Raw genomic sequence first — 25,173 nt, 5'->3', positions numbered from 1 at the left:
TTGACAGTGGTTTTACTTACTCAGAAAAGTAGATTTATTCTGACTTAAGGAATATGCAAAAAAAGGAATATTGACAGAAAAAGTTGAAAACTGATATTACTGGATGTCTAGAAAATATAGTGAAATAGAAATGAGAATCTGTGATAAAAGACTAAAATTTTAAACAGCATCTTATTTCCGAGTACTTGAAAATAAGATGATAGACTCAGTAGGCACAGTTTTTAAAAGTACTGCTGAATAGCAAGGAAGAAGTATTCAGGCAGGCTTTATTTTGGTTGACTAAAATACACCTGGGAACACCAAATGAAATAAAAATAGTATTAGAAAATGAATGTTAGAACACTTAAAAAGCTCTATGTATTTTTAGGAAAAAGTGTGGTTAGCTTTTTATGTTGTGCCATTATCATTATTAGATTCTGTTCAAACTGGTATAGAAATAGAAATGGTGTCTAATCCTAAAAACTGCTAATATAAACCTTCGTCTTCCACACCTTATCTTAACTTTCAAAATAAAAACACTTACCTTACTCTCATACTAGAAATGGCTTTAGAATTTTAATTCCGCATGTCATCAGTCTCAGACTATTGAAGTATTTCTGACATTATTTTCCTTGTAATGCTCTGTTCTTGAAAGTTGTTTATCTCTCAAATAAAAACACAGTTTAAAAATTGTTTTTAATAAAAATTATTAATCTGTGAATGAGAAAAAATGGTGGGAAGCAAAACTAAGATCTGTGTATCCACGTGATGCTAGTTAAAGGCAACTTATGTGGGTTTGCAGTATATATGCCTGTATATAATTTTTGTGTCTCATAGACAAACAAAAGAAGTGTCTGTCTTCTAGATTGATGTCATCTCTTTTACCTAGCCAAAAGTTTAAAACTTCTAGTCTGAGAGCTGGGTGATAGTCTTTTGGTTCATTTCTCAAAGTCTTTGGTATGTTGAATAGAATTGGTTTCAAGTATCTGCAGTTTGGGAACAAGCCCAGAGGTTCATAAACAAATATGGGATTGCTGTCCCAAACTCTGGTCACTCCATGTCCTTCCTAGTACTTTCCGAATCCCTCAAACTCCTCTTCAAGGTCCTTTGTCTAGAAAGCTAGCTGGGGCATTCTTAGTTCTACTCTGCTGTGCACTTCTGCAACGGGATCTTCATCCAGGACCAAGGGAGAGGAGGACAGGAGGAAAAGAAATGCAATGGAGGTTGACTCCACCCTCTCAGAACCACAGCTTCAGTGAAGGAAGAAGAAGGTTTTTCCTTCTTGGGAATTTTGTTTTCTGTGAGCTCCCATTACCGACCACCACCACCAACCTATAACACAATTACTTGAGGTCTGGGCATGTGAGAACAGGAGAAGAGATAGAGAAAGAGGGAAGGGATTTCCATATTCCTAATTCTCTCCTGAGCGTTAGGAATTCCATTTCCCACTTGCAGAGACAAGGTGAGCTGGAGCTCTGTGACCTGGTGGTCACTTCTAGGTTTCTAGTCTGCTCAGCTGAGGCTCCAGCCCAAGCACCGGGGAAAAGAGGGAGGCGAGAGGGGAAAGAGTGGCAAATTCATAACCAGCTCGGCAGTCCCCCGAAGTTTGGCTCTCTCCAATAGGCCTGCTTCTACTTACTTTTCAGCGCCCTCACAGTTGCTGAGGTGGGGAAGTGGGGTGGTACTGTGCCCAGATTCAAGAGGAAGTCCACTTCAAACATTTCTTTGGTGGAAGTAAGAAATTAGAATTCATAACAGGACAGTTTATGTATATTGTCTTCATGAGGACTTTATAGTAGCTCCCCTGCAAGGAAAATTAGGTTGACTATCTTGAAGCATAATCCACATTTTATTATTAGTAGACTTGTATTTGGTCTTGACATTTTCCTTCAGTATTTATTAATAGATTATTCTGAAAAACTCAAAATATCTGTGCTTATTTACCCTTAAGTTTTAGGGGTTTTCCTTTTGTTATTACTTTTTTATCAATTATCTGATCTTCCCTGCCTTCTCCGCTTACATGACAGCAAATTTTAATTTTTATAACTGCAGAGTAATATCTAGGAAAACAGTAATGAGACTGCCTATCCCAGTTTATTAAATTTCCTGAGTTCTAATGTTTGAGAAATGGTGCACATCACATATTTTACTAATAAGTCATTCAGGTTTATCTAAACTTACAGACTACTGAGCACCTATGAGGGAAAAGCAGTCAATTATATTAATATTAGTTCCTGTCAGACAATACACAATTGAATATTTCATCAGATGGTGAGAAGTGCACAGCATGATATGCCAACCTGGATTTCTCATGGTCCGTTGTCTTAAAGTTCTCTGATACTAGAGAAAACCTGAGAACATTGCTAGTAATATACAGCTTAACAATTCAATTTTTGAAATATAGTATGTGTAGGACAGGTCACACGTTTCTTGATTTTGTTTTAGCAGACAAACCTCTGTGTGTGTGTGCGTGAAATACTATTCAACTGTATTCCTATCAATACTCAGAATTTAATTTTCTGAAATTTCAGGTATCAATAAGTGAAATTATATGAAATTAATATTAGTGATATTTCCATAACTATACTCATTGTATGAACCTTTAATACATGCTATTCTATGAAAATTGTTTTGTACTTTTTACTGTATAGCCCACCTTTTATTGTTTTATTTAGGCAACCACTTCAAGTTCATCAAATCATAAATGTATTTTTTAAATAGGAGGCTGTGTATTAACTTAGATTATTTATTATTTTGTAATTATATATTTATATGTTTTACATATTCTATATATATTTTGCACATTATATGTTTATATATTTTTCATTTTATAGATCCCTGCTACCAAATTACATTGTTTTTATTTTGTAGCATTCATGATACTTTTATCAGTAAGTAAATGACAGCAGAAAATTTTAAAAAATCATTTCATAAATATCTCATCAATAATTTTGTAACTTGATTATTCTCAATTAAATGTGTTTACTTCAATTATATGATTAGAAATTTAGTGAAGTGTAAATTTTGTAAAATATAGTTGATTGAACATATTTATTTATCTCCACTCCCTCAGCACACTTCACCAAAATGAGTAAGAGAATATAGAAGGTTTACACTAACAAGGGCAAAGCAAGGGAGGAGAAAATACATCACATGAGAATGATCAGCATGTCAGCAAAATTGCAGAAAATGAAAATCAAATGGAGACGTGATAGCTCCCTTAGCGATGGAACTTGTATGGCTGCCTGTGGGGGGAGAGAAGCCACTTTCAATTTGTGCTATTCTGTTGGGTGTATACCAGTGAGAGGCATTGCCAGAAGAAATGTGCATGTTCCTCTGTCATAGATACTACCAAATAATCCCCCCAAATAGTAGTGTCACTATAAACTAAAATATAGAATTACTGTGTATCTTCTTTCTTCATTCCTCCATTGACGGAGACTGATTTTTTCCATATCTTGGCTATTGCGAATAATGCTGTAATAATGCTGTAGTGGAGGTAAATTTTTCATACCCTCTTTTCATTTCCTTTGAATATGTACCCAGAAATAGGATTGCAGGGTCACTTGGTAGGTCTATTTTTAATTTTCTGAGAAACAGCCATACTGTTTTCCATATTGGCTACACTAACTTGCATTCCCACCAGCTCTCTACCTCCTTGCCATCATGTATCTCTTCTCTTCTTGATAACTGCCATTCTAACAGTTGTAAGACTACATGTCATTTTGGTTTTATTTGCATTTCCCTGATGATTAGTTGTATTGAGCATCTTTTCCTGTACTTGTTGGCCGTTTGTATGTCTTCTTTAAAGAAATGTCTATTCAGTTCCTCTGCCTATTTTTTAGCTGTACATTTTTGTTTTTATTATTATTATGTGAGCTTTTTATGTACTTTAGATATTATCAGTTTATCAGATATGTTATTTTCAAATCTTTTGACCCATTCTATCAGTTGCCTGTTCGTTATTTTTGCTTCTTTCTTTTGCTGCGCTGAAGCTTTTTACTTTGATGTAGCGCTACTTGCTTTTGTTGCTGGTGCTTCTGCTGTAGGTTTTTTTCTTTTTTTTTAAGTCATTGCCAAGACCAATATCAAGATCTTTCCCTATGTTTTCTTCTAAAAGTTTTACAGTTTCAGGTCTTATTTTTTAGTCTCTAATCCATTTTGAGTTCATTTTTGTGAGTAGTGTCTAGTCAGGTCCAATTTCACTTTTCTGTCTGTGGTTAACCAGTTTTACTTACAGCGTTTATTGAAGAGACTATTCTTTCCCTAATGAGAATTCCTAGCTTCTTTGTCAAATATTAGTGATTTATTTGGGAGTTTATTTCTGGGCTCTCTGTTCTGATCCAGTGGTCTATGTATATATATTTTTATACTGACACTATACTGTTTCAGTTTGTATAACGCTATAGTATAGTTAACTTTCCTGGTGGCTCAGATGGTAAAGAGTCTGCCTACAATGTGGGAGACCCGGGTTCAATCACTGGGTCGGGAAGATCCTCTGGAGAAGGAAATGGCAACCCACTTCAGTACTCTTGCCTGGAAAATCCCATGGATGGAGGAGCCTGGTAGGCTACAATCCATGGGGTCGCAAAGAGTCGGACACGACTGAGTGACTGAACTTTCTATATTATAGTTTGAAATCAGGAACCATTATGCCTTTAGCATTGTTATTCTTAGAATTGCTTTGGCTGTTTGGGTCTTTTGTGGCTCTATGAATTTTAGAATTGTTTTCAATATTTCTGTGAAGAATCCCATTGGAATTTTGATAGGGATTGCATTGAGTCTACAGTTGGTTTGGGTAGTATGGGCATTTTAGCAAATTATTGCAGTACAGGAATATGGGTTGTCTTTCTATATGTTTGTGTTGTCTTCAGTTTCTTTATCAAAATATTGTAATTTTCATTGTAAGGTTTTTCACTTAATTGGTTAAATTCATGCCATTTTATAGTTTTCCAGCTATTGTGAATGAGACATTTATGTGCATGTCATTAGAAAATTGATTATATATATATATATATATATACATATACACACACACACACACATATATATATAACAAAAATGACAGGGACTTCCATGACAATCCAGTGGTTAAGACTTTGTCTTCCAAAGTAGAGGTTTTTGGTTCAGTCTTAGGTTAGGGAGCTCAGATCCTACATGCCTTGCAACCAAAAATGTAAAACAGAAGCAATATTGTAGCAAATTCAATAAAGATTTTAAGAATAGTCCACATCAAAAAAGTCTTTTTAAAATGACAGACATGACATTGATATTGCTAATAAATGCTGCTTATAAGTTAATAAAATACAAGCAACCGGTAGAAAACAAAGGATATAAAAGACAATTCATAACCAAATGACCAATAAAAATACGAAAAAATGTGCATTATTAGTGGGATTTAGGAAGCTTCAACTGCAGCAGCAATATTTAATTCCATATGTTGTCAGAAGGTAAAGGAGTAACTGACATTAATGATAGGAATAGTGGGGGGAAGATTAGGGTGCTCACTTACATTTTTTTGAGCTTTTGAAATATGCTTAGAAATGTAACATAGAAATAAGTGTTAAATAATACACATGCCCTGGCCCAGAATTCCTACTCTTAGGAACTGAAATGAAAGTATCAACATGGGGACATTTACTGCAGCATAGTTTATAAAGTATCTCTTTCAAGTAGGAGATTGTTGATACAAATACTGCAGATATATTACAGTGAATTACAACCATTGACATGGAGAAATTGTCATGCTATAGTTGATAATTGATAAAAAATAATCTAAAGTTTATTGATATTATCTCAGTATTGAGAAATCAACAGTATGAAATCCTTCTGTTCATACATATGTAAACATACATCTACACAACAGTGTGTTGGCATTTTAGGACAATAATACTTGAAGAAGAAAGAAGGAATAAAAGGAATAAGCAAAATTTCTAAATGGGATTTAAAGTAAATCTCCATGCAAAAAGCATATATGTTATGTTATAAAATGTTAGATGCATGTTATATTCAAAAGCATGAATGTTTTGAATATAGAAATAGATACCACACTGAATGTTTAACCTGAACATCTATATCTAAATAACTTCTCCTAAAAGAAAACATTAGAAACCACTGAGTCAAATAATACTAAACTTTCTTTCTGCAGTATTGACATAATGTTGGGAAACTTTCCTATTTTTGGTGGTTTGTTTTTCTTTGGAAATGAAATTTATATACTCTATAAAAGGAAAAAGGAAGTGATAGCGAAAGAAGGGATACATAAGAAAATAATTTAAAAGTTCTGAAGATTTAGGTACTGATACCCCATTTTTAACAGAAATACAAACAAAACCTAAAACTACTGACTAAAAGATAATAGAATGCTCATTCCATTTACAAAATAACCTCATCTTAGAGGTCAGTGAATTAATTATTATTCATTCACTCATTTAAGTTTTCAGGCATCTATAATAACTATACATTCAAAATATGCTAAGAATTGTGCATATAAGAAGACTAAAGCCCATGTCTAGCTTGTGGCAATTACAAAAAGCTGAGGTAATAATATGATCAGGTAGTTGAATATAATATGATTCCCCATTGTATAACTTAATTTTGAATAACTATTTCGTTCGTTAATATTATCATGTATTGACTTTTCTGTGTATGTGTAAACTGAATTCCAAAGTATGTAATTTAAAATGTGTTGTACATATGCAAATAAAATAATTTTAACAATAATTTTAAAAAATTGTTTCTCCTGTGTTCACAGCTTGCAGACCAGGATTCTATAAAGCATTTGCTGGCAACACAAAATGTTCTAAGTGTCCTCCACACAGTTTAACCTACCTGGAAGCGACTTCTGTCTGTCAGTGTGAAAAGGGTTACTTTCGAGCTGAAAAAGACCCACCTTCCATGGCATGTACCAGTAAGTCTGTCCATTTTGCATTTGAAAGTTTTATCTCCAATTCTTTTGGTCTCTTTATTCTAAATTTTTTTTTAAAAGAAGTGAATATACAAAATTCTGTGTCATCAGTGTTGCTCGTCTTTGATAACAGTCAAGGAAAAGTTTCTCTTTCTTAGAATAATTATTTTTCAGCTGCTTACAGAGAATGTATTTTTTCCTCAAAAATCACATTGATTCCTGGCATGCAACCAGCAGCCCTGGTTTGGAGGTCTGGCAAGTTTTTCTTAGGCATAGTTTGTCCTTAGGAAATCAAAGCAGCTAAAGTTTTTTTTAAGGATTTATAAGCAAAAGTTGTATTATTTGCTTTCACTCTTGAACATTTAAAGTCTCATCACTTTAGGGTCATCAAGTTTGCTGTGTCGGGGGAGCTTCAGCATGGAACTTTGAAAGTCACTGCGCTAATGTTATACAGGAAAATTCAAATTTTACTTGACATTTGTCTCCAGAGGAAGATATTTTTGAGTTTGTCCACATTTCACCTCTCACTTTTTCTCCCATTGTTGATTTGAAACCAACAGAATATTAAATCTAAATGTGAAGGTCATTTTAATGCATGCCCCAAGAATTTTAAATTAGTAATATTCTCCTATTATTAAAGTATCATAAATTATCTGTACACTTTAAAAATAAAAGTGAATATATTGATATTAATGCATTGCTAAGCTATGCAAAAGTAAAATGTCACCTCTTAGTTATAAAAGTCTTGTTAAATACATAAATAAGATATAGTGAAATTTTACCCTTCTTGATGAGTTGGTGCCACGATGTTGCTTATCTTATGTAATTTCACAGGGGCTGAAATGGATTAAAAATATGTAATGCCACATATTCCTCAGAGACAATGGATATGTTATATTTCTTTTAAATGATGCAATTTGTAGATTTGTGTGCATTACTACAATCTTATAAAATTTTTTTTATAGAATACACTTAAAAATACAACACATTTATTAGTAGATGTAATTTTTGCTCTGTGACTATAAATACTAACTGCTTTCTTCAGAAAAATACAGCATGAGAAATTGTTAACTAGACTTTTTTTCTAGGAACATATTCTAAGCTTATAAGTAGGAAAAGGGAAATTCTCAATATCACTTCTTACCTAATTGTGGAAATAGTTTTGAACAGGAAAATATTTCTACTACTGGTCAATATTTGTATTATGTATGTATGTATGTATATGTAGGTGGTGGTGTTTCAGGTGGTTACAGTTCTATCCCTAATAACCTACATCCGAAACTAAGTTGATGCCTAGGTGAGTGATAGAAGGGAATCTGCTCTTTTTATTTTCTTGTAAAAAGAATGTTAGTTGCTCTCTTGTGTCCAACTCTGAGACCCTGAGGAGTGTAGTCTGCCAGGCTCCCCTGTCCATGGGACTTGTCAGGCAAGAATACATTCCCTTCTCCAGGGGATCTTCCAGACCCAGGGGTCGAATCCATGTCTCCTGCATTGCAGCCAGCTTCTCTACCACCTGAGCCATTAGGGAAGCCCTTAGAAGGCCATAGATAGATGGATTGACAAAGTGAGGGAATACATTGTTTCCCATCAGTGAGGGGGCAGGGTAGGGAGTTGGGGAGGTTTAATTCTATGGAGTGAGACTATATTAAGGAGATAAATATGGTATACAATAAGATCTACAAACTTCAGTCATTGTTGAATCTAATATGTATACTTACTAACTTAACACTGTAAGTTTCTTGAATTTTTCTCTCTTCTAAAGAAAAACTTTATATATATATATTTGATATTGTAAATTATGTTTACAGTTGTGTTAAACTGCTTTAGCTATACTAAGTGGAAGCATACTTTTGGTCATCATTGGGCAAAGCTTTGACAGGGAACAAACAGCATGCTGCATTGCGGGAGGGATTAAAACAGAAACTCAAACAAAGGTAAAAAGTTTTGCCTGCTCTCCTGAATTCGAGCCACAGGAAACTCCTTTCTCAAGGCTTCTCTCTGCTATTTTCTTGAATACATCTTTATCTTAATTTTAGCCAAAACTTAGTGTACTAGTAAATTCAATGGTGTACTAGTAAATTCACCATCTTTTAGAGTCAGAGTATCTGAGTGTGAATCTTGGCTTTGGTACTGTAAAAAACATAAACTTGGAGTGGTCAATTTTCAAGACAAAGTAACTAGTTCTGAAGTAGCTCAACTTGGGAACAGGAGAAAGTTGAGGCCTGGATTCTTTAGATAAAGTTAGGGTTGGGGAGAGAGATCAGACTGGATCCTAAAGAGATAGGACTCCAGCCATTTTCTGTGCCCTGCCTCTAAACGTGACTAATGACTTGCAGACTTGACACAGTTCAGTGGCACCTGGAGGGTCCCTAAGCAAACAGGATTTGGGGTGAAGGGATACTAGCAAGAAAGCCTTTGTTGAAAAATGAGGGTGTAAGTTGGGAAGGGAGAAGGAAGGGTACCCTATAAGGAAATAATGAAACTTAGGCGAAGTCCGGGAAAATTGTATGCCGCATGGTATACAGCCAATGAGGAACTGGTTGGGGGGAGGGTGGAAACCTGTGAGTTAGGGAATAAATTCCTTGTTGTAATCGCTCTGGGTGTGCCTACCCACCAGACACTGGATCTTTCAAGACCTTAGTTAAAAACTCTCGCTTTCGCTGTACTTCATGTCTACAAGTCCATCCATTGGTTTTGGGCTGGTGAGCATGTGTCTTACAGGTACTTACTAGCTTTATAGGTTTGGGCAAATTATTTAACCTTTTAACCTCTGTTGCACCATTCTTAGTGATAACAATGCCTACCTCATTCTGTTGTTATTTATTATGATTAAATAAGTTATTATTTGAAAAGTGCTAAGAATAATACCTGGGCTTCCCTGCTGGCTCTGTGGTGAATAATCCTACTGTCAATGTAGGAGACTTGCCAAAGATCGGGGTTCAATCCCTATGCCTAGCCCACAGCAGCTGCTACGTAAAGCTGTTCTCAATTCATTTTGAAATAATTTTTGATAAGTTGGTGTTCAAGCTATTAAATACTTTATATTGGTAATATTATTCTGGGCTCACAACTCCTACCATCTGAATTCCTACAAATTGAAAGAAATGTTCTGAACTTATAAGACTTTTACATAAAATATATTAAGTCCTCTAACTCTATGGATATCTGATATAAATAAAATATTTTTTGAATTGTACTCTGACTAGGTGAGAGACCCTAGCAATTATTATAATATATGCAGAAAAAGCAAAGATTATTAACTCCAAGGCGTCATACTTCCTATGATTGAGAGATTAGATTGTTAGGGAAGAAAAATGAAAAGCCAAGGAAAAAGACAAGCCAGGAGGTCATGGAACAGTTAGATTTAAAAGGACCAGACTAACTGCACCAAGATGCAGGACTTTTGAGGCCAATGGTCAAAAAAGCAGCTAACCTTTCCATTTTTCACTAACTACAAAAAAAAAAAAAAAAAATAGCCAAATTCTAATAGATTTTTAGTAGCTGGAAGCTCACTTAACTTATAGATTGTGTGTCTCTGAATTAGCCATTCTTGAATCACCTTTATTCCAATAATGTTATCTAAGAGTCAGAATTTATGTCAGGTAAACAGTTGAAACCATGCTTTCAGAGAATCTTCCAGACCTTTAAGAGGAGGCATTCTTTTTTTTTCAACTTGGTATCATTGGCAGGGAAAATTTCAATATTTGAATTTAAAATAACATGGAGAACCGAAATATTTAAAATGAATAACCAACACATTTGGCTAGTAAATTCCCTAGTAGGGAAAGAATTCCTCGGTAGGTGTTGCCTGTAATCATAAGGCTCACAGGATTTTCAGGACCTGAAGAGACCTTCCCCTGCTTCTTAGCACTGATTTCAAAACAACAGCAACCCCTAAAGTTTCTGGTACAACACAGAATGTGCTTTTACCCTTAAGAGTTTTATAATTTCTTTGGATTTTCAATAGAGTTGGGCATCTTTTTATCTTTTACTCTTAAATTTTTAATTGGAGGATAATTGCTTTACAATGTTTTTGATTTCTGCCATATAGCAAAGTAAATCAGCCATAAGTGTGTGTGTGTGTGTGTGTGTGTGTGTGTGTGTGTGTGTGTGTACACCTAGCCTCCCTCCCACCCACCCCGTAGGTCATCACAGAGCACCTGGCCGGACATCCTTTATTCTGCAGCAGCTTCCCACTCGCTGCCTGTTTACTCACGGTGGTGTATATATGTCCGCGCTACTCCTAATTTTCCCACCCTCTCCTTCCCCGGCCGTGTCCACGGGACCATCCTCTATGTCTGCATCTCTGTCCCTGCCCTGTAAATAGGTATCGTTTTGCATTCCGTAATCTCGAGACATATATACGATACAGTTACATAAATATTTTCATTTTTAGAGCAATTCTAGATTAATAACAGAATTAAGAGAAAGTGTGGATATTTCCCATATACTTCGCTCCCCACACCCAGACAAGCACAGCTCTCCCCAGTATCAATATCCTTCACCACAATGGTACCTTGTTATATTTGGTGCACCTATATTAGCATATCATTGCCACCCAAAGTCCATAGTTTACCCCAGGGTTCACTGTTGGTGTTCTATATTCTTTGGTTTTGAGAAATGTGTAATGACATGTATCAGTCATTATATTATCATCCACAGGATTTTCACTGCCTTAAAATCTTCGGGGCACATATTCATCCCTTACTCCCACCAACCTATGGCAACCATTTATTTTTGTATTGTGTCTTTATCTATAACTGTGTGTGTGTGTGTGTGTGTATGTTATAATTAGAATGATACAGTAGAAGATTTCAAATTGGCTTCTTTGACTTACTAACATACAGTTAAGATTCTTCCGTGTTTTTTCATGGCTGGATAGCACATCTGTTTTAAGTGTTAAATAATATCCCATTGTCTAGATATACCACAGTTTATTTATCCATTTACCTACTAAAGGACAGCCTGATTATTTCCCAGTTTCAGCAGTTATGGATAAAGTGTTATAAACATTCATGTGTAGGTTTTTATATGGACATACATTTTCAACACCTTTGAGTAAATACCTAGGAGTGTAATTGCTGAATCATATAATAAGCATATGTTTAATTTTGTAAGAAACCAAAAAACTGTACTATTTTGCATCCCTCTGTAAATGAGAGTTCCTGTTGCTCCACATCCTCATCTGCAGTTATTGTTATCAGTTATCAGTGTTCTGGATTTTGACTATCTCTGATAGTTATGTAGTGGCACCTCACTGTTGTTTAGATTTGCATTTTCTTGATAATATGATGTGGGACATCTTTTCATACACTTATTTGCCATCAGTATTTCTTCTTTGGTAAGGTATACACATAAAGATTTTTGGGTGCTTTGGATGGCTACAGATAAAAAAAAAAACAAAGATGTCTCTTAATCAAAACTAATTCTTCAAATATTGATTATAGGGGATGATCTAATCCTTAAGTCTATTGAGTTGGGCTACTGTTGTTAATTTCATCTTTGCCGTTTTGTTTCCACTAACCATCTTTAACCTATAACTATACTCCAACTTCTGTCATTAAAAAATATTCCCAGCCCAAGAATTTTTCTCCCAAAGCAAGTACTTGGAAAACCAGTCTTCACTGGCTAAACTTACTTCTTCACACACTTTTAATTTACTTTTTACTCTACTGCATTCAGAATTTTGCTCTTCACCCTACTGTAATCTCTTCAAGTAAACTATGTAAGAAAAATTGACCAATGATCTAATTTGCCATATTGTGTTAGAAACATTTTGTCTTATAATTCATGACGTTTAACTCTGTTGGTCTCTTCCTTTTTCTTGAAAATATTTGTTCTCTTTTATTCTAAGACTCTGCAATCTCCCCTTCACCCTCTTAATTTTCTGAACCTTGTATGTGTTGGCATGGATGGTTTCTCTTCTTTTGCTCACCTGTTCAGTTCAGTTCAGTTGCTCAGTCGTGTCTGAGTCTTTGCGAACCCATGAGCTGCAGCACACCAGGCCTCCCTGTCCATCACCAACTCCCAGAGTTTACCCAAACTCCTGTTCATTGAGTCGCTGATGGCATCCAACCATCTCATCCTCTGTCGTCCCCTTCTCCTCCTGCCCTCAATCTTTACCAGCATCAGGGTCTTTTCAAAGGAGTCAGCTCTCTGCATCAGGTGGCCAGAGTATTGGAGTTTCAGCTTCACCATCAGTCCTTCCAATGAACACCCAGGACTGATATCCTTTAGGATGGACTGGTTGGATCTCCTTGCAGTCCAAGGGACTCTCAAGAGTATTCTCCAACACCACAGCTCAAAAGCATCAATTCTTCAGTGCTCAGCTTTCTTTATAGTCCAACACTCACATTCATACATGACTACTGGAAAAACCATAGCCTTGCTTAGACGGACCTTTGTTGGTAAAGTAATATCTCTGCTTTTTAATATGCTGTCTAGGGTGGTAATAACTTTCCTTCCAAGGAATAAGTGTCTTTTAATTTCATGGCTGCAGTCACCATCTGCAGTGATTTCGGAGCCCAGAAAAATAAAGTCAGCCACTGTTTCGCCATCTATTTTCCATGAAGTGATGGGACCAGATGCCATGAACTTAGTTTTCTGGATGTTGAGCTTTAAGCCAACTTTCTCAACTCTCCTCTTTCACTTTCATAAAGAGGCTCTTTAGTTCTTCTTCACTTTCTGCTATAAGGGTGGTGTCATCTGCATATCTGAGGTTATTGATATTTATCCCGGCAGTCTTGATTCCAGCTTGTGCTTCATTCAACCCAGTCTGTTATTCCATGTACAGTTCTAACTATTGCTTCCTGACCTGCATACAGATTTCTCAAGAGACTGGTCAGGTGGTCTGGTATTCCCATCTCTTTCAGAATTTTCACAGTTTATTGTGATCCATACTGTCAAAGGTTTTGGCATAGTCGATTAAGCAGAAGTAGATGTTTTTTCTGGATCTTTCTTGCTTTTTCAATGATAAATGTTAATTTTTCTCATACTCCTTTCTTAGCTTTCTGTTCTTATGACATGTTCTTAATTTCATGGCTTCAAATAACACCTATAAAGAGATGATGCCTGTGTTTTTTATTCATAACCCAGTCTTCTCTCTAAAGTCCAAAGTCACCTTGCCATCTCATTGTGGGATCTGACAACCTGTGTGTTCCAGAGAAACCTGCCTATATCTCCAATCTTGTATCACACCATACTCTCCTTTGTTGTTAAATTCATGGACTTCCATGATGCTGCACTCTTCCCATCTTTAATGCTAAAATTTTCTGTACTTGAAATTCTCTTTCTTTAGGTCCTCTATCGTGGTTTCTTATTGCCAGGCTCCAATGTCAATCAGCCAAGTATTTTCTGACCACCTGCTCAAAAGTAGAATCCCTCCCAGTTACTCTTTTTATATCATATATTTTATTTTTTATGCCTATGTCACTCTTAGGAAATATCTGATTTATTTGTACCCTCACTTCCTTGTTTATTTTCATTCTGCCTATAGTAGATTCCAAGTGGATCATGAATGTTCTTTTTTTACTTTCTCTCCAGCACTAATAATGATACCATGCAAGTACTGGGCACAAAATAAATATTTGAAGAACAAATCAACTAATAATTTTACCTCATCTTTGAAAATCACTTTTATTACTTCATAGCTCAGCCTTCTCGTTCACCTCAGCTTATTTCTTTATCATGTGTATCCTTATCTACCCATACTTCCAAGCAAGGGACTCATAACCCTGTCCCTACCCTTGATGTTTCTCAGTAGTCACAAATCTTGTCAGTGTTACTTTTTAGTATTTCTTCTGTCCATTCCTTCTTATAAACTCCTAGTCCTTTCCTTTTTGATAAGACCATCAACTCTCACTTGGGCTAATATAATAATATTTTTGCAAGTCTCCTTCCTTTGATCTTCTATCCCTCCAAATATTCTAAACTATTCAAAAATATTATTTTTAAATAAAAACAAGATCTTTATTATTTTACTCTTTCCTATGCCTAAAATCTTTCAAAGCCCAGCACCTTTTTGCCAAAATTATGAGAGTCAATCCAAGGGCATCCAAAGTTCAGCCCTGGCCTGTTTTTCCATGTCTAATTTTAACTATACTAGGATCTCTCAAATGGTCCTTATATCCAGTGATAACTTCTAAGTTTGGACATTCTTGATCTTTAAGACATTTGTTGTGTATCTTTTACATGAACTGCAAAGTATGTAGGAGAAATTAGGAATAATAAATTTGAAATGAAATTCTAAAGTGTTTTCTCTGTTATCTTAATCTACTTCATAGATTCTTAACTTAATTTCTCAGGTGATTCATTAATGTATGTTCTATGCTTTAAAGGATGAGCCATGGAGGATACTCCATAATATCACATATTGATCAATTAGGGCTGCCTCTTAGGTCATTTTGAAGCACAAGAGACCATGCTGCTTGCCAAGAAGTCTGTTATCAAAATAACTGTCTATAAGTCTTTTCTAGGACAGAAGGAGAAAATGTTCTCTAAGGTTCGAGAAACAAAGGACTATAACAGTTACTAAGAAGGTACTTGTTGAGCTAGAAGGCAGAGAACAAGAAAAGACAAAGAAATAAAGTGAGAATCTAATATATGGATGCATAGACAAATGTAATTCCAGTCGTAACATTTTCACTTTGATGTTTCTCATGTGTTTAAATCACAAGGAAGATTTTATTTTAATTACTGAACAGGTGCTGGAAGATTAACACATTCAACAAGCATTTGTGCTGCCTACTTAGAGAAGTTCAAAATGTAAAATGTAAGCCTTATATACAGGTACTTCTCATGTACATCATTAAGGATTTCACTTTTCTTGGTCATCTAAATATGTACTCAGGTACCTTGAGTGAAAAACAATTTCTCCCAATTTTTCTCAATATGTAGGCAAACTTCATGTCTTTTTTTTTTTTCATTGTATTTCATATACAGTGGCAATGATTGGAATGAAAGTATAAAAGTTGAATTTATTTTTGCTCTAAGATTAACATTGTAAAATATGGCTTCTTTATTTCTGGAATAATTGGCCACTTAAGAAAGTCATTATTTTCTCAACCTTATTTTGAGTAGTAAAATACTGTGTTTAGATGCAGCAGGAAAGGTGTGTTCTTCCCCATTTCAGCTGCCCTTCTCAGGTCCCCTACTCTGGGTGAATACAGGATGCTCCAGATACCCCTGCTCTGTTTGATGTCTTTTCTTTTTTATCCAATCTCTTTGTGTTTTTCTCTCTCTCCTCCTCCTCTGTCTCCCGTTCCCTCCCTCTCTTTTTCTGCTAAGGTTCTTTTGTATGGAAAAAACACTCTAGTACCTTGCTTTTCCATCTCACTATTGGAAAACAAAAGCCACAACTGATTGCTTAGGTGGCTGATTGCAAACACAGTTGTTTCAGCCATGATTTTGCAGAAGCCAGAAAGGGAGACACTGCAAAGATGTATTTATTACCTCTAGCAGGCTGTACTATATTCTATACTTGTTCTCATTATAGAAAATAGCTAAATATTTACTTTGTGTATTGCAATGATATATTTTTAAAATTAAAATGATCCTTATATTCCAGAATAGACACCTATATGTAATGAATCTGTTTCCCTAGTACAGATCACTAATGTAAGATGTTGCTTGAGCTTATGAAGTTTCCTAAAACATAAATATTTTAATTTTTATTTCAGGCAAGATTGTTTTTACCAAATTACCTGGGAGAGTTTCCTTCATAGGAAGAGATATTGAGTGGTTACTCTGCTGATGCTGAAGAATTGAGTTACCACTTGCTGCCAGATCTGCCAGAGCAGATCTATTCTTGGCATCAACAATTGGAACTCAGAGAGGATTGTCCCATTTAATATCATCTACTTGTACACAACAGACCAGTGACCACAAATCATCCATAATTGGAAATACAACATTCATAATTACCCCTGCAATGTTATGCTTTTTGAGAAATATTTATTAATATGCTTTAATCTATTTATTTATTATTTAGCTTTTCCCTCCCAAAATATGACATAGGTTAGACTCATCATATTTCTCTTTTTTTTTTAACTTCTAATGAGTGTTTAATTAAAAATACCCGACTGAAACACAGAAAGGATTGTATACAGATATGCAAGATTTCTTCATGATATTGAGGGAAACTGGATGATTTTTAACTCAAAACACTCAAACTCAGGTTCCTCATGATTTCGTTTGTGTTTTAGTGTGCTTTTATTATTATGAATGTGGTCTTGTCCTTTAACCTTTGCCCTGCACAGCTATTGCATATTTTGATAATTGTTAGAACTAGTTATTCTATGGGTTTATATCTAATATTCTTTTCTGCATTGATGAAAATAGTTGACAGCTATTTTCTGAAAATTTTCCATGGTAAAATTATGTCCATACTCTATAGAATAGAAATCTAGAGCCACAAATGCTTACTTTTCAAGTTTCAAATATCTCTAAATAATAAAAAGAAGCTTTTTATTCCATCCCAATGAATAGAGATATGGGTGGCTGTCCATTTTGCTGAATTTTTATTAGTTAATACATATTAATATCTATTATTTTATATTTAATGTTTTCATAATATAAACAGTCCTTTCCACTACTTAAGTGATTTTCAAGTAACATCTTGAATTAGCAACACCTGATTCTTGCAAAGATTATAGCCTTGAACACACTGCTTTCCCAATATTTTTCAAAATTTGCACTCAGTAAAAGACCATTCTTGTAAGATTGCAGAAAACCATGCCTTCTATTCATGCCCTTAGTTAAAGAATATGTCACCTTTGTATCGGACTAGACTAGAATAGACTTATATACATGAATATACATATTTCAGTGCAATATATACATTTGGTAAGCATTAGTCACCTTTTCTATAAAATCGGGGTATTAATAACTGTCTTACAGGTTGTTTGTTGTGATAATTGAAAGAAATAAATCATGAAATATCAAGTATATTCCTTGGAACAAAGAAAGTGCTAAATAATGCTGTTTTTTTTTAAATCATGCCTACATTGTATAAAAGTATTCAGTTCTGCCCAAGGACAGAAGGAAGGTATCACAAAGGGAGAAACACCTAAATCAGAATATGAAGGATGAGTAGGAATTTTCCACAGAACAAAAAAGGTAAAGAAACAATTTGTCCAAAGGCCTTGAGATGTGACTAAAAGGAGAAAGAGGCTGAGGGATGGGCCTAGTTGTAAAGACAAATGTAGACGAGGTTGAGAGCTTTAGATATTATTCTGGAAGTGAATGGTATTTAGACTATTAGAGTTATTTTTTAATTATTTTTATTTCCTTTAACTACGAGTTTTAGAATTCAGGGAAAATATAACAAGAGTTATCTTAAGTGGTTATTTGTAGTATTGTGAAAACATAAGTGATAACAAGTCTTAATTTTAGACAGCAATTTAGTTACTGAAGTAAGTGCAATAATACTGAAGAAAATAAGAATATGTAGAATTCAAAGGATTTTAAGTGCACATGTTATTTTGAGCAATATTTATCTTGAAGATTTAACTTTCAATTGTCCTTCTATAAATAAATTATTTTTAAATGCTTTAAGGAATATTATTAAAAGAAATTTGTTGTAGGAAGGCAATAAATTGCTCTCTATTCTCTGTGTTTTGAAAATTTATATTTGACAGTACTCTCTCAGCAAAACCCAATAAAATGTAGGTATTTTTTCTATTTATTGATGAATACATTGTAATAGAGTGAAAAAAAAAAAACTTAAACATGAAAAAGACTTAGGTTATCATCATACCACTAATGAATTTTGTGACCTTGACATAATTACAAAATTTTCCTAGGCCTCATTTCTTTCTCTGAATAAACTGATTTAATTCTTTCCCTGTGGTGAGGTTGAAGTCCGTTTCATCGTCTATTTCCAAATATAAAAACATTTTATGAATAAGTCTTATCAATAGATAAGTAGTTTAGATATGAATACAAATACAAAATTTTGTTAACAGGGCTCCACTAAGTACCTTTTTCAAAGATTATATAGGAATAATACTGCTATAAAGTTAATAATATAACTATAAAGTTAAAATTGATAGTGATAGTGGAAAAAATGAAATGGCTTTTAGAGTTTTAAATTATGTCTATATGCAGATCTGACAGCTGATATTTTTAGTACATTATGAAAGTCCAGAGACGTACTTTTTCATTTATTCATATAATTTACTCCTTTGCAAAAGCATTTACCAAAACATCTCTAGACGATTCACTATATCTTTAATGTTCTCTGACACTGGTAAACACAAAACCATTTTCTCTCATCCATAAACTCAGATGTGAATATGTTTTATATTAGGAAACCATATCATTGCATCTTGGTAGTCATTTAATTAGCAGACACATTTAAATTATTGTCAGGTAGTAATTTAAGAATGGGAAAATACAGTTTAATAGGCTATAGCCTTTCATGATTTGATATCCTCAGTTACTTGAATCAAATTTTCATTGTTCTTAAGGTTAAAAATGTATCTATAAACCACAATTAGCTATAGAGTTAATAGGTGAATTAATAATCATTCTTCAATTAATATGAAAAAGATCACTGCTTATTTACAAGTTAATATACTCCCATAATTATAAACATAAAATATGATGTCTACAGCAGTGTATGTAGTAGCTGAAATGTGACCCCTAAGTTTGTTCTCCTTCAACGTCAGCCTTTATTTAAAGAGTGTTCAGCAGAACGCTAGTTTTCCTTCAAATGCTTCTTTGAAAATAATATTTTATAAATAACTGTTTGGGAAATGTTAGATTCAGCAAAGGGAAGGAAATTGTGTTTCTTTTGTGTCAGCATCAATCTGCCAGAGGAATCTTAATTTGAGCACTGAGCTCATTTTTTGTGTTTTATCTCAAGGGATTAGAGATAATGGGATGCATTTTGAGAAATATAGTTCTGTTTAAAACATTTTGCATAAAAAAAAATGAAAATGAACTTTAAAACATTGTAGCCCACTTGGCGTCCGCCACTCTGAGAGGAAGATGGGGGTTGTAAGGCCAGATGCTTTTCTGGGAAGGGGCTGGACAGCCCTGCCACCACTTTTCATAAGTTTACTATGAGCTCTGTGACTTAACTGTGTAAAGGGGACATCCAAAGTGAAGCCAAAGGAAGACGGAAACTGTGTTCTTAAACTAATAGAAATGAGATTGTAGTTTTTATTCAAGTTTATTGCATGAGGGTCTTGAAAAACAGCTAGTTGCAAATTAGGATAGTTGTCCTTTTCTTGTGAGGTTGGTCCTGAGAGTGCAGTGTGGAGATTGCTTTCTTCCTGTGTGAATTACTTGTTTCCTTTGAAGAAAAAGATCAACAGAAGGAAATCCCTGAGAGTTTTCAATACAGATGGCTCCAAAAGAGTGATTGCTGCCAAGTTTTTTCCCCCCAATGTGTCACATAATCTTTGTATAATTTATAAATGATAACAGAGCAATCAGGCCACATTCATAAAAGCCCAGTGACACATAGTTTAGTGGAATCTGAGGATTAGAATTAATTGTCTCTCTTTGTTCTAAGTTCTAAATCTTAGTAAATGATTCACTGTATGTCATTACAGCTTAATATTTGCATGAAATCACAGTTTAGCTGGTATAATTTAACGGCAATTAAAAAGCTATTTAATCGTCATGCAAATTGGTATGAGGGCCCTTGAGTAAGAAGGGTGTCTGCCTTTTTAATTTAAGTATCTCTAGGCGGACAGTCATATACTTGCAGACACCCATAACATAATTGATAACATTCTTCCTGATCTTAGAAATGTAAGTGAATAATAATTCATGTTTTCCATTATAAATAAGAGAAAAGAGCAACAATATGAATATGTCATGCAATAGGAAGACACTATTATGATAATGATAATGAATCTTTATCTCCTTTGCATGAGTCTAGGTTGGAGATTAAAAAAAAAAAAAAAACACTATGCTTGTCCCTGTGCTTTAGTTTATAATCCCTTCAATATTTGCCTTTCTGAGAGCAGACATGTCTGTAACTCCCTGGAACATGAAATGGCATAAAGCAAGGTATACAGAAACCTTTTAGAAAAGCTAACTGTCCCCCATTTCCAGGGCTGGCTTTAGGTGGTGTCCGTATAGGTGTCTGAGCCATACCCATCAGGTTGCTGATAATAGGATCCAACAAGATGAAAAAGGGAAGCATAATGTTTCTTAATATCTCGAGCCCGACACCCAGCCATGTGGATTTAGGAGTGATGTTATGCTTCTCTAACACTGTGCAACAGATCTTGTCACTGAGTCCTCTGTACTCTTTAAGACCACTCCCCACACTGCAGCCGGATTGCTGTTTTTGAGACACATCACTTCTGTACATAGAATCTGTCAGCTTCTTCCCTTTAAATGGAAAAATATATATATGTATACCTACAAACTCATTCCAGTGAGCATAGCATTGTTGCATTAACCGACCCCTTCCTGTTGCTTAGAAGTCACTTCTTGTTTACTCCTTCTGCATTCTAGCTACAGTGATCTTCTGTCACTTCCATGACTGTTTCACAATCTTTTTTGACTGAAGAACCATGCATGTTCTATCTCTAAAACCCTTCCTACCCCTCTCTACATCTTCCACACCATCTGCGTGAGACCTTCTCGAAGGTTTCTCAGGTTGGCCCCTGATAACTTTTTTTAGCTCCATTCCTTTTGATTTCTGTAATTGCGCTTATTATAATTTGAATTTTATTCTTCTGGTTTTGTGTGTGTTTGTGTTTATCTAGCCATTCAGCTAAAATGTTAATAGCAAGAAAGCAGAAATAACATTTATCAGCTTTATGCTGTAAGCCCAAGATCTAGCAGAATATCTGGCACACTTGGTAGCCACGGAAAACTTATTTAATGAATGAATGACCATGTCTTGAAATCCAAAAGAAGCCTATATGAAAACTTGAATTTATTTCTATGCAGAGAATGTCACAGAGGATTCTTTTCCTCCTTCTAAGCAAATTGCCGAATTTTAAAGAACTGTTTGAATTTCTTAAGGCTACCCTTTTAACATATAGAAGGAATATTATTTAATGAGTCATTTATGCAATGAATTATTTTTCAATGTATCTGTCATAGGCACAGTCTCTTCCAGAAGGATTCTGTGGCATTTCACAATATAGCAAGCAGACAGTGCACTGTCTGGCACCTAGTAGACCTTCAGTTAATAATTGTTCAGTGAATGATATGAAACCGAGGTTTGAAGGACTCAGGTGAATATACAAGATTATTGACACAATTTTAAGAGAAAAAAATGAATAGTTAAAGATATTAAGTACTCTGTGCAGTGTGATCATATGGAAAAATAATGAGAAAAGAGAGCAGATGCTCATCCACCACCCATGACCAATATGGTTTATGCAGAGTCTTGATGACACATAAGAGGATCTTGGGAGTCTCTTTATAAGCTTTCAAGGGCACATTTACTTATGCTTAGTAAAGTTAATATAAATGAAATCTAGGTACCATATCTTATGTATATCCCCTTTGATCGCTTCCAAATCCGCCTGCCAATGTAGGAGACACAAGAGACCTGGGGTCCATCTCTGGATCAGGAAGATCCCCTGGAGAAGGAAATGGCAACTCACTCCAGTATTCTTGCCTGGACAATTCCATGGACAGACGTGCCTGGTGGGCTAGAGTCCAGAGGTTGGCAAAGAGTCGGATATAATTGAGCACACTCACACAGCCCTTCCAAATAATGCTTTTGTCCTGTGAAATTGACAGCACCTAAAAAAGTATTTATGCTGCCTCCGGTTTCTGTTCCTATTCCCTTCCTTCCAAACTGTGTGTCCACCCTAGATTTATGGCCATTTATTCTCAGCCTGTGAGAAAAGAATTCTTAGATTTTCAAATGAATGAGAGTTTTAGTTATACATCAAGCATAGTTTGAAGACTGAAATACTGAACACAGCATATTTTATATATGTATATTGTTATTTTTTTCAAAGTTTTTAAATGATGATGCAATTATTAAGATGTAATTATACAAAGCCATTGTGTAATTTAAAATAATGTTGGGTTATATTTTTTCAGTGAACAAATTTTAGAAGTATAATTACTGTATCTTTTGGTGATCTGTGGCTTTTGATGTTAAATATTGAAATTCATATGCCAAAAGTTAATATATAGACCATCTTCACCCCTAAGACTCCACCGTTCCCCAACTTACGCAGATATTTTAAACAATTTTTCTTTATGGCTTCCATCAGAAGAAAGAGCTCAGACTGATATAAAAGACCAGCCCATGTTTACTGATGACATTTACAAGTTAGCACTATAGTTCATTGTCCTATACATGTACATTTGTTTTTTAATTGCTTTCTCTAGGGCCGCCTTCAGCTCCTAGGAATGTGGTTTTTAACATCAATGAAACGGCCCTTATTTTGGAATGGAGCCCTCCAAGTGACACAGGAGGGAGAAGAGACCTCACGTACAGTGTGATCTGTAAGAGGTGTGGCTTAGACAGCAGCCCGTGCGAGGACTGCGGTGGAGGACTCCGCTTCATCCCGAGGCACACTGGCCTGACCAACAGCTCCGTGGTAGTGCTTGACTTCGTGTCCCACGTGAATTACACCTTTGAAATAGAAGCCATGAATGGAGTTTCTGAGTTGAGTTTTTCTCCCAAGCCATTCACAGCTATTACAGTGACCACGGATCAAGATGGTAAGTTCTACCGCTGTTCTCTCAAAACAGATCTGTAATTCCATTTTGATGCTTAGTATCCCCGGTGCACCTGTATTCACTGGGGTACAGTTGCTCACGCTCTACATTATAGGGGTGATTTACTGATTGTTGTTCTTACTGTTTCCCAAGGTACAGAAAGGTATTTTTGATATTACTTCTTACTAGTATTGTCAGTTAGATATAATTGTCAAATAGGTATAATTGGCTATGCATTATGTTTTTCATATAATCCTGTGCTGATATAGCTTAATAAGCAAGTTCATATTATTTATCAACAAACATCAGACATAAAAAAATGTTACTAAATGAATTAAAATTCAGCTGCCCAACTTATGCAGCCCTCTCTTTTCCATGTCAATTAAGCAAATAATAAGGATTTATTCTAATTAGAATTCATATCTATATAATAAAAACAGTGAAGCCAACATGCCTAACCATAATTCACTCTTAAAAGGAACAGCAAATATATCCATTAATGTATCTAAATGCTGTTGCTTAGGTGCAGTTTTGTGTAAAAAATAATATGTCTTTTTAAAACCTCCAGTTGCTTTCAGCTAAATGGCCCCTTTTAACACTATAGATTTTTACTACAATGTAGTCAGGCATGAAGAGTCCTATGCTGTTTATAAGAATATATTCTCTTTAATCCCCCCATTATGTAATTTTTCACAAAGCATGATACCGGGAAAACTTGAGATTTAAAAACTCCCTTTGAGAAGCATTCATAAATTATGTTGTCACGGAATGGATTGTCTTATAGCAAAAAGTATTGTTTTATGTGAACACATATAGATGAGAATAATTTATACAGATAAAACTATTCTTTTACACTATATTTATTTGCTGAGTCTGCTATAACAAATGCCACAGACTAGGTGGCATAATTATAGTGCAACATCAAAACCAGGAAATTGACATTTGGAAAATCCACAGGGTTCATGTGGCTGTGAAGGAGTATCAAGAGTGAGCCTTGCAGTGATAATGGTGGTAGTTACATGAGGTTAGATACATGATAAATTGCAAAGAGTTACACTCAACGCGTATACATGTGCACATGCACACGCGTGCGCGCGCACACACACACACACACGAGCCCTGTGGATTTTCCAAATGTCAATTTCCTGGTTTTGATATTGTCCTATAGTTATGCAAGTAGTTAACATTGGGGGAGGCTGGGTAAAGTATATGTGGGAAGTTGCTGTACACTTTATTTTTTGGTAAGTTTCTATGACACTATCATTGTTGCAAAATAAGAAGCGAAAAGAAAAACACTGCTAAACCTGTAAAAAAGACGGGAAGAAAACTTTAGCATTCTAAAAACATATTTGAAATGGATTTGACTATTCAAACTAATATACATAAGTTCACTTTACTGATGCTCTTCAGAAATCTAATAAATAAAGCAAACAAATAGTACTGTAAAATCACCACTTTTGTATTTACTATATAATGTTCCCCTTCATTTAACAAATTGTTCTACATCATAGAATTTGCTTTTTGGTTGTTAAAAATGGCATTCCTGTTTTACTTTTTTTTATTCTTTCCCATAGTATCAACAGAATCTTGTCAGATGTGTCTTCAAGATAAAACAGATTTAGGTCTTCTGT

The 25,173-nt window shown here is 34.9% G+C and overlaps 1 protein-coding gene across 2 annotated transcripts in view; it reads left to right on the top strand.

Annotated features, from left to right (window-relative positions):
- Positions 1-25,173, top strand: part of EPHA6 (EPH receptor A6) — a 923,948-nt gene that overhangs the window by 368,142 nt on the left and 530,633 nt on the right. For both annotated transcript variants that reach the window (XM_065913782.1, XM_065913783.1), the window contains exons 4-5: positions 6,734-6,889; positions 23,210-23,545. In XM_065913782.1, the coding sequence (XP_065769854.1) occupies positions 6,734-6,889; positions 23,210-23,545 (492 nt within the window). The remainder of the gene's footprint in view (positions 1-6,733; positions 6,890-23,209; positions 23,546-25,173) is intronic.

Source organism: Muntiacus reevesi, chromosome 21, assembly GCF_963930625.1.
Source record: "Muntiacus reevesi chromosome 21, mMunRee1.1, whole genome shotgun sequence".
Taxonomy (NCBI): Eukaryota; Metazoa; Chordata; class Mammalia; order Artiodactyla; family Cervidae; genus Muntiacus; species Muntiacus reevesi.
Note: the sequence above shows the minus strand (reverse complement) of the source record. Positions and strands in the feature narration are given on the sequence as shown.